General features: G+C 36.6%; 1 protein-coding gene across 3 annotated transcripts in view; it reads right to left on the reverse strand.

The window, feature by feature from the left end:
• LOC113969940 (protein unc-13 homolog A-like) overlaps positions 1 to 14,320 on the reverse strand; it is a 57,105-nt gene that overhangs the window by 15,187 nt on the left and 27,598 nt on the right. For all 3 annotated transcript variants that reach the window (XM_027688306.1, XM_027688305.1, XM_027688303.1), the window contains one exon: positions 7,514 to 7,580. In XM_027688306.1, coding sequence (XP_027544107.1) covers positions 7,514 to 7,580 — 67 coding nt within the window. The remainder of the gene's footprint in view (positions 1 to 7,513; positions 7,581 to 14,320) is intronic.

The raw sequence follows: 14,320 nt of genomic DNA on the forward strand, positions 1-14,320 counted from the left end.
TGGGGCTTGGTTGCTGTCTGGGCTTAAATCACAACAGGGTAAACCTCACTGGAACAAAAGTGACCTAGAGAGGAAGAATTACAGCATCTCCCTTCCACAAAACCTGCAGTTATGTACTTAAATTCAAGTATATACTTAACAGTGCTACTAACTACAGTAATTAAGAGCTGTCTCAAGATTTGTCAAGAGTGGCAGCAGCAGAGAAAGGTATAGCAATAAAGAGCACACCACCAAACTTGAAAAGAAAAAAACTATTTGGCAGTGAATTAAAACAAGCAACCCCATTAATCTGAAAATGGTTAAAGAGGGTAGATGGCAAGAAAGATCCATAATGATGAAGTAGGAACTCTAAGGCAGATGCTGCAAGCATTCTAGAAAATTAGTGCTTTCAATGATTGTACCCACAGTGCTGATATTGCCAGAGCCAAGAGTTACATCTTTTATCATAAATCTGGAAGCCAAGAAATTTGCTCTCCTGGATCTCTTTTTCCCAAGGCCTCTCTCTCCAGCTACTGCATAGATTCCATCACTATCAATCCTTGGCTTTTCAGTGTATGACCTGTCATTGTCTTTGCTGGGATTCTGAGTTCCTCAGTGCTCCATTCGTGGCTGCTCTCAGCTCTCTGTCCTATCCCAGATCTCCCACTGATATGACTGCAGGTTATCCCAGTATTTCTCTCTCCTCAACATAGGACTCCTTTCCCTTTCCTGCACCATGAGAGGTACTCTGCCAATTCTTGCCCTCACAGTCCTAACAATTTATCTTCACTGCATTCCAAATGGCAGCTTTTGCCTCCACAGAATAGTGCCCTTAAAGGACAGCCCAGTTGATTCACAGTAACTGGCTTATTTGTCCTGGTTTATGTGAAACACAGATTATCACTTGTAAACTTTCTCCTATGGGAACTCTGTTGAGTTTCAGTCTTCTGAAGCATTCTTCTTTTAAAAGCATTGCCTCAAATGCTCACAAAACTCTCTATAATTCAATTACAAATATGCACCAGCACCTGTATAATTCTGTAGCACATTTAATTAGCCTCAGGTTACTAATAAAACCAGTAAAAAAAATCATTTAACATAAGTCCAAAGACAACCTGCAAAATGCTATAATGTGGTTACTCAAAACAGGAGGAAGAGAAAGAATGTTACAATGATCCCTTTTTGAACTATGAAGCAAAGGAGAGAACTGAAGTTTAATTGTGGAAGAGAGCATGTTATATTCCTGTTTGTTGATATTCTATTATGACAGTCAAGAGCAAAAGCTTAGGTTTCTTACCCTCTGTTGTGAATCATTATATCTCACTTTTTGAAGAGAAAAGCAGAGTGATAATTCTTTTTCTGACCTTGCCTAACAGAATCCTCAAATAATGGTGCAGCAGCTCAAAGGTTTCTCCCAGGGTCTATAATTCTTAATATCTTCAATTAACTGAAGAAAGGAATTTTCAATTTTCACATCAATTTAAGAGGTGGAGGCAGGGAATAAATTATAGAATATCTAAACTCACAATACCATAGGAACGTCTAAAGTTAAAATAAGTCTTCAAATAAGTTAACTGTAGCTTTATTCAGATAAAAGGCCTCTCCATTTTCTTTTATTCACAATTGTATCAATTTATAAAACATTTTCTCTTCAAGAAACTTTCAGAGGAAGTAATTCCAGAAGGAAAAAAAATCAAGTATGTTAGTGTGTTTACCTAGAATGATAGGAAATAAAAGAATCAAAAACAATTTGGTCAAAATTGATGGAAGTGTGATTTGATCTTTTTACATGGAATCTATCCTGCATGAAAGTCATAAGACATGGAAGACAAGGTGGTGGAATAAATTTTAACTTAAAACACAATCCAATTATAATTAATCTGAGCTGGATAATTTACCAACAGGGCAGCATAAAACTGCTGTTGTATGGAAGAAATTGCAAGTTATATTTATTGCTTTTTGTGACTTTCCTCCATGCGTCAGGTATGGGAGCTGTTCTCCTGAACCACAGCTGAATTTCTAATCCATTATCTCTACTTAGAGCTGTGCATTCCTGGCTGGAATCAGGGTGAAGTCATGCACGATTTTTGAAGCCATGAAGGAAGATGAATTAATCTCCCATGATCTCTTTGAGGAAAGAATTGATGTTATTTGCAATCATTGTACTCCTTGTTGTGGGTTCACTGGACACAAGTGAGATACACTCTTGAACTTCTGCCCTTAACATGAACCTCCTTTTGCCAAAGTAAACTTTCTAAGCACAAGTTTTTGAAAGCCTCAAAAGCAACTATGAAGCGATCTTAGAACTGTCAGTCCAATTGCCCCACGTCAACCTTTTTACCTTCATGTAAACTCAGGCAGTTCAGACACAAGATAGTCAAGATTATTTCTATTATAGAACCAGGACTGCTTGATACAGCCAATCAATAATTTTCTTCATGTAAAACCGTGATTCATAACGCAAAGACATCCCAGAAATTCCTTTGAATCATCGGGTATTTTCATTTTCCTCATGCACCAATTAACCTTCTAATCATTGTCAAAATACCTTCAAGCTGGCAAACCTCCACGGATCCTAAATTCATTTAATTGAAAAGAAAATGCACCTCAACATTTCCTTGTTTTCAAACTGTCAGTTTGTCAATTTTTGTTTAAATATTTCATCTTTGAAATAAATTCACAAGACTAAGAAAAGCAGCTTGTTTGCAGCCATTTAGCTCAATCAATATGCTGATTGTCGCTTGAACACAACTTTTTAATTGCATCAGGATGCAAAATATCTATTATTCATACTTCAAGAAAAGGAAATAATTGTTTATTTCCACTTCAAGACACACTTGCATACAAAGCATCTCTTGGAAGGGAGGGTTAAAAAATTGTTCAACTCAAAGCTTGATTGAAAAAAAAAAGGCAATTTCTTTGGGCCTACTGGAATATTTTAAAGGGAAGTTTTGTGTTAATCTCGTAGCCCCGTGGCTCCTAAAATAAGATTGATTTCTGCTTACCCAGCCCTAAATTCCCATTGCTGTCACTGTGTAATACCTGCCTCAGTATTAGTCTATCAAGTTTTGTTTCTGAATAAGACAGTAAATCAATAGTGCTGACAAAATCAGGCACCTGATAACCTCTCTATTAGTGAGCTGTCTCATCCTGAGCATCACCACTGCGTCCATCATGGAATTCACCCCAAATCACAAAGAACAGCATCACAACAATCCACAATGAATATTTAATTCTACATAATATTTTTTTTAATATTGAAACACACCAATATTTTTTGAATTAACGGCACAATTTGTGGTCTATGGTTGTATTACGCTCATTTTGCAAAGTTAGGAACAAGGCATCTAGAGAATATTTGTTGAGGCAAATCTGTGCCACTGTCACTGTTGACCTCCAGGTTATAAAACTGGTCAATATAGGGCCACTATTTCACTGTCTTTTGTCTCCAATACTCACAAGTGTCAATAGTTTTGGAATCATACAAGGGGGAACTTACAAGTGTAGCCTCCCACTTAATGTCAACCTCAGGAATCAATTAGTATGCTTTTTATTTTATAGAAAGCATATCCATCTCAGAGATGTGACATTTATTTACTTGAATATGTTTCAGCAGCAAAACAGTCTCTACTCCACTTAGGATTAGTAGCTACAGATATAATTAAAGTGACAGACACAACTGAGGTAGGAGGGAGGAAAGGGGAAAATCCACTTGATTGTACTCATGGCTGACACGAGTTTTAAAAGAAAAAAAAACCCTGTAAGTGAACCTTTTCATAATAATTGCCAGTACTCCATAGCACTCATTTCTAAGCTGTTAGAGAACTAAGGCAACCAAACAAAACCTGTTCACTGTTCCTGGCAGTACAGTGAACATGAAACTGCAAGCCAGATACTAGGACTGGGTTATTGTAAAAGAATTGTGTGTTGGATTTTTGTTTTTAATCAATATGCAGAAGTGCAATTAGAGGACCCCTCTAGTGTCTTTTTAGAAGTGATTAATTCCTGATATTAAGTTTTCCCTCAAATGCTTAATTCCTCTCCCCTCTCAAATACGGGAAGGATTTCCCTAATGCTTTTATCTTACCATTGCTAGATCTTATATGATTGCAAAAAGGTTTAACTATTACTATGTCAAGTAGGCATCAAGGCAATTTATCATCTGGAAAGACACACTGGCCAAAACAGTTTGGCACTTTTCCTATCTAGTCAATGTTGGAATAAATATTCATCAGCTACAATGCCTCTGGTGAACCACTGGGCTGTCATCTCATATCTGATCAGAACAGCCTAATTCAGTTTCCTATTTCCATAGATTATCATTAAAAGCATACATTCCAAATATTCTTACTGGGATTTCAGCCATCTGAATATTTCCTATTGCAGTAACAATTCATGTTTGTTCCACCTGTGAGGAAATACCTGAAGGCCATCAACCTCAGCAAACCACACCTCCCCTCCTCTGTTCAAGCTAAACCCACTTCCCTACACTTCCAAGAATAGCTAAAAACTCCCAGAAATTTACTGTTACTTCTCTGTTCTTAAAGGCCTCCAGTGATTGATTCCCTGCCTGCTCCAACGCCTAAAAACCTCCCTCAGGGTACTAAAGGCTGTTATTTCTTTTTCCAGCTCTTTATGGATAGAGAAAGTTCCCTTCTTGTGGGAGTCGTATCTTACAGTAGTTGCCTACATACACAGATTACTTTCTGTGGAAAATTACTTACTTTGCTTTATCTGTTTGTTTGCCTCCATTATGATGCTCTGTGCATATTGTATCTTCTGCAAAATACATCAGGATTGTTTATTATTCTGATCTTATTGTGCTGCACAGGTTTTTTTTAATTGATGGCCCTTTTTATCCCCAATAACACTTGCAAGTGTGAAGCTTATTTTGATAAGCATTGGAAAGGGTTCATCCTTCATGCCTCTCAGATTTTCTGAGCAAATAATGGCACTAAGTGTCACATCAATTGTGTTATATCAATGATGAGGTGATACCAGTGTACTGTTTCTGAAAACCAGTTTATCTTCAGAAAGAAAAGACAAAGCAAAGCGACCAAGAGAACCCACAATTTAAGAGACTGAAACATAAAGGACTAAAGATGTAAGTGTATTTCAGGCAAAATAATTTTATAAGGAGAAAAAAAAATCTTATTCAAATTAATCTGTAGCTTAAAAGAAAGAAAAAGAAATTCTTTACATTTAAGAAAACTACAAATCTGACGTAACAAGTGATCAGACCCTGCATTTTGTTTTACTTTGTGCAATATCTCTTAATGTGTGCATAGGCCCAGGAAAATCAAGAGCTTCCCTGAGTAAAATGCTGGCATGTAACTTTGTATTATATACGCATCCATACTTTTCACTTTAAAAGGCCATTAATTTGGAATAGCATTAGAATGAAATTCTAACAAATATTCAACACTAGACACATGCTTGGTGCAGGAATCATGACAAGAGCACAAACTACACAACTGAAAATACAGAAGTTGTCCATAGCCTCTTGTTCCCTTTTCCATTAGGATGGAAAAATCTTAATGTAATGTTCAGTTATATTGCATTAGAATAATTTAAATACTTTTTAGGTTAAGGTTTCCTCCCCTCTGAGGTCTACTTCTATCTCTGCAAGACAACTCAGCCCTTCAAGAACTGTGTTTTCATAGTCTCCAATGTGCCAGATTTCTACTAAATTTACAACTAGAAGCATATGAAGAACCAAGTTTAACACGTCTTATAATGAAACAGTAACTTGAGATTTAAATGACCCTTTAAGTATTTATAGAAATTTTCCTCTTCAAAGAGTTCTAAGTGAGGTAAATATTTACACATCCCATCCCACCTAATCTTCAAATTCTTTAAAGACTTACAATAACTTTGCCACCATCTTTCAGCCCCAAACTGATGCTACACTAACTGCTGAGCAATCTGCTCTTATTTCAGTGCACTGAGATATTTTGACGACTTTGCTAAAGAAAAAACTTCAATGGCACAGTGACAAGCCAAAATTCCAGCTCATACATATTAACTTGCTTACTTAACCATCTTCTAAATGCTGACCTCAAAATTACTTTGAAGAACTGTAGTGGGAAGAAGTGCAATATTTATATCCCTTTATTCAAATACTTCTTTTAACATTTGAACAAAATGCAGCTGAGTCATTAAGTCATAAAGTTGCTGACCATATGATATAAGTTTAAACTCAGAAATGAATATATCCCACTGACTGGGCAACTAAACACACATTGAAGGATGGTTCTTCACAGAAGAATTTTTGAAAAAGCATCTTAAAACTACTGCAAACTTTCCCTACAAAACAAAACTGGATTATTTAACATATCCAACTCTTGTGTTTGATGTCAGTTAGACCAGGACTTTTTGTCCTGTCTTCCTCCTACAGTGAGATAACATTTGGCATAAAAGAAAGAAGAGATCATCAAACCAGTGACAGACACAGCAAGATGCACAAACTGAGATCATGTGAATCAGATAAGTATTTTTCCCATGATACCTCAGTACAAACAAAATTTCCCCCATGTTTTTCCACACAGGCACAGTCTATGAATTATCACAAAGGCAAGAGAATTCAGTAAAAAATAAATAGGACTTGGCCCCCAAAAGAACAGGAAAAAAAACCAGCTCAAAATAAACTGATGAAGGGGCATCTTGGATGGAGTTTGACTCATATTTACTCTAAACAGGTTTGGCTTTACCATGAAACCATAGAAGTGACATTTCACAGCACACTACCTGAGAACAAGCAGTATTTCCAAAAGGCCTACACACAACTGAAACAGGAAGATAATGTCCATGACTCTTTAGCTTTTTGGTAGGTCACTGTACACACTAAGGACATAACTGCAGTGTTTCTCAGAAGTTATCAACCATAGTTTTGCAGGCTGGAAGACTGGACAAAAAACTGATGACATCTGAATTCCCAACCATTGTGGTGAGGTTATGGTTTGTACAGTTTAAGAGCAACAGTGAGACAGAAAATACTTGGCACTGTTATTGACCACATAAACAGATGAAGAGAGAGTAATAATTTCTCTTAATTATCACATCTAATTAAAAAAATCCCTATTTAGGCAGTAGTATCATCAGTAGAACTTAGAAGATTTTTTTTCTAGGAAAAATGTTCTTAAAAAATTTTTATTAAATATTACAGAAGTACTGATGTTTCTCAATATCAAAAATTATTCAAAAAAAGATGTCTGAGGTTATCAATTCTGGATTAATATACAATACAGATAAGATGGCCAATCTACAATCACTACTCATGCATCCAAAGTTTCAGAATCTCATTCTCTTTCTGTTTCAGAAATCAAAAACCCTGGGGTGAAGGAACAACATGGATTTAAGAACCAATGGAAGGAACTGTCTCTGGAATCAGAAACTCAGCAGTCACATCCTCAGGTCCTGCTGTAACTAAGCAGCAGTTTATATGAACTACAAACCTTATACTAAATTCTCCTTCAAACCTAGGAAATTTGTTGAATTACAGTAACACATCAGTAGCTTTAAGAGCTGTTCTTACCTTCTGAATAGCCCTGGCCCATCGTGCTTTTGCAAAATTGCCTCCATCACCCTGGAATGTATTTCTCCTGGAGAAAGGGAGGGGAAAAATAGTCAGAACAGCAAAACATGAAAAGAAATAATTAAAAGAGCTCTTTGACCCACTGTAGACAAATGGGTCAAAGTCAGACAGCTCCATCATCCATTTCTTCTGTATATAGTATTCTCTATATCCTAGAATATATTAGCTCTGTGGAAGTTATTCTTGACATCAAGTTATGAAAGCTTATCCTGGTAGTTTGCATAAGGGAACTTTACACTTAGCAGGATGTGCTGGTTTTGGCTGATCCAAATTTCACACACTCTTATCCTCTGAGTCAATATGAGCTGTTTAGTAAGGACTGTTTCAGTGAATGTTTTGCTTTGTCAATATTAAATCCAAACAAGCTGTGGAAAATAATGGAGGAAAGCACTTCATTATGATCTATTTAGGCCTCAACATAGAGGATTTATTTTATTTATATCTGATGAATGACAGGAGACCATGAGCTAAATCAATAGTTTTTGCAGAGATGATCAGGTTAGAGATAATCAACTAATGAATTTTTACATTACTTCAGTCTATTTTCATCTCCAGTCCACTTTTTCCAAAAGGCAAATAAAAGCAACATTCTAAGAAAATATGATATTGCTGTTACAAACAGCTTTGTTTCTCGTGTAGGTTTTGAATGTTAAAATAAAATATTGAAGTTGAAATATTTTTTTAAAAATTTGATAATTAATAATTTTGTCTTATTTTCGCCAGACTTGAAGATAAGGGTAGAAAAATGTATTTTTTTTCCCCACATTTCCCTGTTTATTTCCAAATACTGTGCCACTCTCTACTTAGGCAGTTGGTTGATAAAAGAAACCAGAATGTATACAGTAAAGAGTCCCTTGACCTGATGGTGATTTGATTGTAAAGTGAGATCACAGCACACATATACTTGATATACAGAGAAAAAATAAGCAGACACTAGACAGTAATTAGAGCAAAACACATGGAAGTATTTTTATATGCTGATTTTCTCTGCTGTAACAAAATACTAAACTGCATTCTGCAACAATTCAGATACACTCGAGCAGAGAAGACTGGCTCACACCATCATCTTTGGATTCCAGGGGGTTCCCTGAAATCTGAGTTCACTGGCTTGAAAAGACTTGATTCCTGTTCCTCATACTATTATCAGGGTATAACAGACCATTGGCAAAGGAATATATTTCCAATTATAGTGGCTCATAAATCAGGATTACAAGGCCTTTCACATCAAGTGGCAGGAGGAGAAGGGGAAAACAAAAACAGCAAAAAAAACCCCAAATCAAGAGAGGGGGAAAAAAAAAAAAGAAAAGGAAAACCTTTGAATTTCCTCAGTAAAGGCATTTCCTTCTGAGGCACAGAGTGAGTGCTATCACAAGTCTTTGCAAATTGAATTAAAGGAGTTACTGAGAAACCACATTACACAAACCCAGAAAACCACCACCTCCCCCCCCCAAAAAAAAGCCACCAAATAGAAGCTTACATTTAGTCCAACAAATCTTTGAAATATGCTCTGTTATGCAATTGGTTGCCCCCACATAGAAGTTGCACATTTGCACAGGCCTATTGGAATGAGGGCTCATTATTCAGCTATTTCACAACCCCTGTGAAGAATGCTGTTTTAAGATGAAAAATGCTAATTCAGTTCATAGCTGTTAAGCACAGGTTAAAATAGTTAGTGCAGGCTCTACCACTCTTGCCAGACTCTAAGTAATTCAAAAGACACTCGTACAAAAACAGTTAAGTTGCAAAATATAAGTGTACAGTAACATTCTATAGATACAATTTACAAAGGACAGTAGCAGCCTGTTTACTAAGTGAAGTTGTTGGAGCGTATTTCTGTTGTATTTCAGTGTCATCCCTTGGTCTACATATTACTATTTAATTATCTTGGACTTTTGGAACAGTGCTCTTTTATTTGAGGAGAAAAATGTTCTCTCTGATACACACAGCTGAGTGCACATGATGCAAACTAAGTGTGAAGAGGCTGTTCTTCCCCTGCCCTCATCTCTGAGGCTGCATCCTTGCAGATTCAGCCTTTTTCCTTTTCACGACTATTTTCTTTTTTTTTTTTTTTTATTGTAAGGTAAATCAACCAAGTGATACTAGTAATTGTTCCACTCCATTCTGCAGCTGTTAACTAGACTGGAAATACTAGGTAATAATTAACCTTAGGAATTATTAAGGTAATTAACCTCAAGGTCAGATGGTTGCCAGTGTTGATTCAGAGGGAACAGAAAGCAACAGCTTTTATTGTCTTAACTGAAGGTAAGTAAGGTCAGGAGCACTCAAATTTGGAGGCATAATGTTCACAGGCAGACAAAAACATTTAACTGGTTTGCACTTTAGGAAGACATTGGGCTGTGACCAGACTGCTGAGCAGAGCAGGTAAATGAGGCAGTTGAATACACTTCTGCTTGTGCCACATAGAAACTCAGCATGGACAGACACAGCCAGGAGCAGCTTTTTACCTGTCCACTGCCTGCTGACACAGGGATGGGTCCGGTTTAGACAAATGATTGTTAATTTTCTATTCAGATCTAGTAAAACTAATCAGTTACCTGGCAGAAAATTTATCAATACTGAACAAAGCCTCCAGATGACACATGATTTGTGTCAGGAATTCTGAGTAACAAAGACCAAGAAGATACTGCTGGGAATCATCTGTGCTGGCAACTGAACTATGCACAAGGAATGCATCGTGTTCCAGGCAAATGCATTGCTACAATTTTTTGAAACCAAGAACTTAAACAAGAACAGATTAGGAGAACTTCAAGCAAGCATTAAGTTAGAAAATAAGGCAATCACAGCTATAATTAGAAAAGCATTAATTGCAAGTGGCAGAACAACAAAAAGCTTGAAAACAAACGACAAATGCCTTAGGAGTGCCTGAAAATCACTGATTCGCCTTTCCTACAACATAATGCCCATCTCTGAACCAATGCAGATCACAGGAACACCAAGGAGTAGAACCAGAAGAGAAGCCTCTGGAGAAGTCCAACAATATTTAGATCCAGAAAGCTGAGCAAGCAACCCAGGTAAAAATGTTGACGCACCATGCATCAAACCAGCAGGCTTCCACATCTCCCAGCAGTAAGGATCAAAATAACACATTTTGTCGCAGTGATTTACCAAGAGAAGACAGTTCCATGCACAGGAATGCACAGGTTAGATAAACACAAGGGCTCTCCAAGCTGGGTTAGTGAAAGAGATCTTTAATAGACAACAACAGTCACACTGACACTTTTATTTAATAGATGTTTTCCCTGTCAATTTTGCCGCACAATTACATTAAAATTGGTCTAGTACTTCAGTGATGATTTGCATTTTCATGGCACCTCTTGTAAAATTAAATCCCACTGCAGACTTCATTGTAAAGCAGTTAATTATAAAGCGGTTGCAGTGTGGCCACATACGGACAAATAATGACATCTTCTGAATGCTTATTTGTGTGTAACAGGCAATCCTGAACATCTGCATGGGTTTGTAAGTATTCATCACCAATGTCAATATTGTCGGCTTTGACTATAACTGGAAATAAACTGGGGAAGAAAAACTGAAATAATCACACTCTATTATGACATATTACAACATTTTTTTACTCAGTAACTTCCACTCCCCACTCGCAGCAGCCAGGCTGAAACAAACATCATGTGCTCAAATCAACCTCTAATGGACAGATCAAGCAGAGTTGTACTTTAGTAGTACACTATTACAAAACTGGGATTTTTAATTTTCTTTTCCTTTAAATATGCTTCCCAGAACATTCCAGTAATTGTAATTCTTGTACAAACATAGGATAAGGATGCTAATGGCAATTTTGATCTTTATTCTACATTCTTTTAAAGTTCAGGAGGAGGATAGAAAAGGATAAATAAAGATGAATAACAGCTTCTCTGTTGTTTATAAAACCTAAAAAGCACTTTCGAGTGCTGCACTTCCAGGGCTGTAACTTCTGAAACAATTTAGTGTGCATTGGAAATATGTCAGTTTGTAAGACACCCAAAACTTTAGCGTGAGGATTTCCACATTTGTTACTCATTTAGGCTGCAGCAGCACAAGTTCTTTGGGACTGTCCCTGTTGGTGCAGTTGCTCCCCCAGCCTTGCACATCAGGCCAAAGCAACATTAGGAATATTAACTGCACCTGGGCTACCAAACGTTGTCCTCGTTATAGCACCTGCCAGGGATTATCTGAAGCTGATTGCACTGAAATGGTTTCCAGCTGAAAACAAGGTGCTTTAAATCACTGGCTTTCAAGTCAGCTCATGCACCTAGTAAAAGGGAACACTATTCTTGTTGGAAAATATATCTGGGATGTGGAACTATAGAAATGGTATTCCATTAAGGATTATTGTACTATGAAGTTATAATTCAATTTTAAATTTTTTCATAGGCCTCAATTATACAGTATAGATAAAAAAAAATCAGTACAACATTAAAAAGCTGTGCAATAAGTAGCAGTTTAGTAGAACACTAGGAGGAACTCTAGGCACTAGTTGTCCATCTTAGCTATAATCACATTAAAAGGAAATTATTGATGTGGTAAAATTGTAAGGGAAAATTAAGTGATTTAGGCTTTCCATGGTTAGCTCTATCACAGTGATACCTACTTTTTTAAGCCTCACATAGATTAATATAATTTAGCATTACCCAACTGCCTCATAGATATTTTCGTGTGTCAGTGGCAAAAGAAGGCAGATTTTCCTCCAAGATACTTTTTGGTAGCACTAAATCTATACCCTTACACAAGTTCTCTTCTGCAGATGCTCAAGTTGCACTTAAAAACTTAGTTTCCAAACACCAAGCAGTTACTCATCTCTACAGTAAAATTTTAGTTTTAAATTTGACTATAATTTTGTTTTCCATCTGCTTTCTTATTGTCTAAAATCAGAAGTTTCAGTAGCTGTATTATCATCTTCAATCACATGTTTATATCAATTAGATTACTGCTGGCTTTCGCTTCAAATAGTTTCCATTTCTGAATTCTTGGTGGGTTTTTTTCTGTTTTAAAGCTAAACTTGCAAGGCCTTAGTTTCTTTGGGACAAGGTATTTAATTTTTTCAGCTTGTATTTTGAGAGCAACATTATTATAGTAATGAAATAACATCTTCTGATTTCTTTGAGATCACCTTGTATAAGTGCCTAAAACACAATACAGCAATAACATGTTTTCTAACCATTCAGGTCCTAATGCTTAGCAAGGCATAAGCAGAAACAAAACTATGCTTACATATATGCTTTACTTAAGTTCTTAGAGTTTTTCCTCCACCACTCTTACACAGGTTACTCACCTAATCTTTAAGAACTTCAGTCTTATACAAGACCTACATCTTTTGACTCACCTCTGGAGAAGATGAATAGTTTGAAGCTATGCATTTATCCTCATAACAGAACTCATGTTTTGACTTTTTCCTCCACTTCTTCACAAGATTTTTGTAGGCACAATCCACATTGATGTGGACCTTCACATCCTCAAGGAAGATGTCTGTCCCTGCTTGTTTCTAGAAATACCCCTGAGCCGAGTGCACTGCCCACAGCTGCTCCAGATAACCCATGAATTACTGCAGCCCCCTCCCACTGCCCTTCCGGGGGATAATTAACTATTTGTTGCAAGGAAAGTACTTTCATCTGGTGTCTTTTCACCCTTCAGACTATTCTGAAGTCTAAGCACAGTGTGAATTATTTATTGGTTGTTGCTGTCTCTGTTAAAGCTGATTCAGAAAGTCCCACCTTGCTTTAACAATTTCTTTCCAGTTAGGTTATTTCAGTATTCTGACTTCCCATATGACCCAACAAACTTTTGTTTTATCACAGGTAGAGAAACAGCAAACTTTTCTGTATAGCTGAGAATAGGTACTGGGAAAGAGAGGTGATAACTAAAACTTCAGTATTTTAGGCCACTTCAAATGCTTAGACTTCAAAATATGCATTTTGGGTTCAACATTGTTATTTGATGAACTATTGTTCTCAAACATTAATGTGCCCATTTCTCAAAAGGTGGCACACTCAACTTCGTGGCTTCTTATTTTCGTTATGTTGGAGGAACTTAATCAAATTAAACCTTGTTCTGAAGAACCACTGCAACTGAAAGCCTGATGCTAAAGGGTGTGCAAAGAGAGATGTACAGTAATCCAGACCTAAAATATTTAAATATCAATTCTTACCACTCAAAACTCTGAACTGGACTGTAAACTGTCATTCAGATCAGTTAAAACCACCACTTGTGATAATTATCTATTATAGTTTATAGAATGTCAGTAAGTAACAGCTCATATTTTCTCCTACCTTACCATAGAAAAATAGCTTTGAAGAAAGGTTCTATTTTTTTTTAAAGTGTGCCAAGACAGTAAATCAAGATTTTGCAAAGTAACTTCCAAGTTTTCTGATGGACATAAGGAGTCTACAAGGTAGTTTTGCTACCTGAGAAACACTCACAAGACACATTATCTCCTCTGTGCTGAAATAACTACATTAATTGTTTCCAAACTGCAAGATGTTTATCAGAACAAAAGAACATGCAACTAAAACAAAGACCAAAGGCCATCACAGAAGGCAGGGGACACAAAGAAACACACGTTCATACAAATAAGACTTTAGCAAGACACTGATCTTCTGTCCAGTGAAGTTGCAGCTTTTAGTCAATCTTGAATCTGTCAAAGTGTCATCTTGGATTATTCCCAGGAAGCAAACAATGTCTAACTGACACTTGGAGAAACTTTACAAATTGCTCCAGATTTTGCCTGGGTTTGCC

The sequence above is a fragment of the Neopelma chrysocephalum genome, unplaced genomic scaffold, assembly GCF_003984885.1.
Source record: "Neopelma chrysocephalum unplaced genomic scaffold, ASM398488v2 Primary Assembly neopelma1_75, whole genome shotgun sequence".
Taxonomy (NCBI): domain Eukaryota; kingdom Metazoa; phylum Chordata; class Aves; order Passeriformes; family Pipridae; genus Neopelma; species Neopelma chrysocephalum.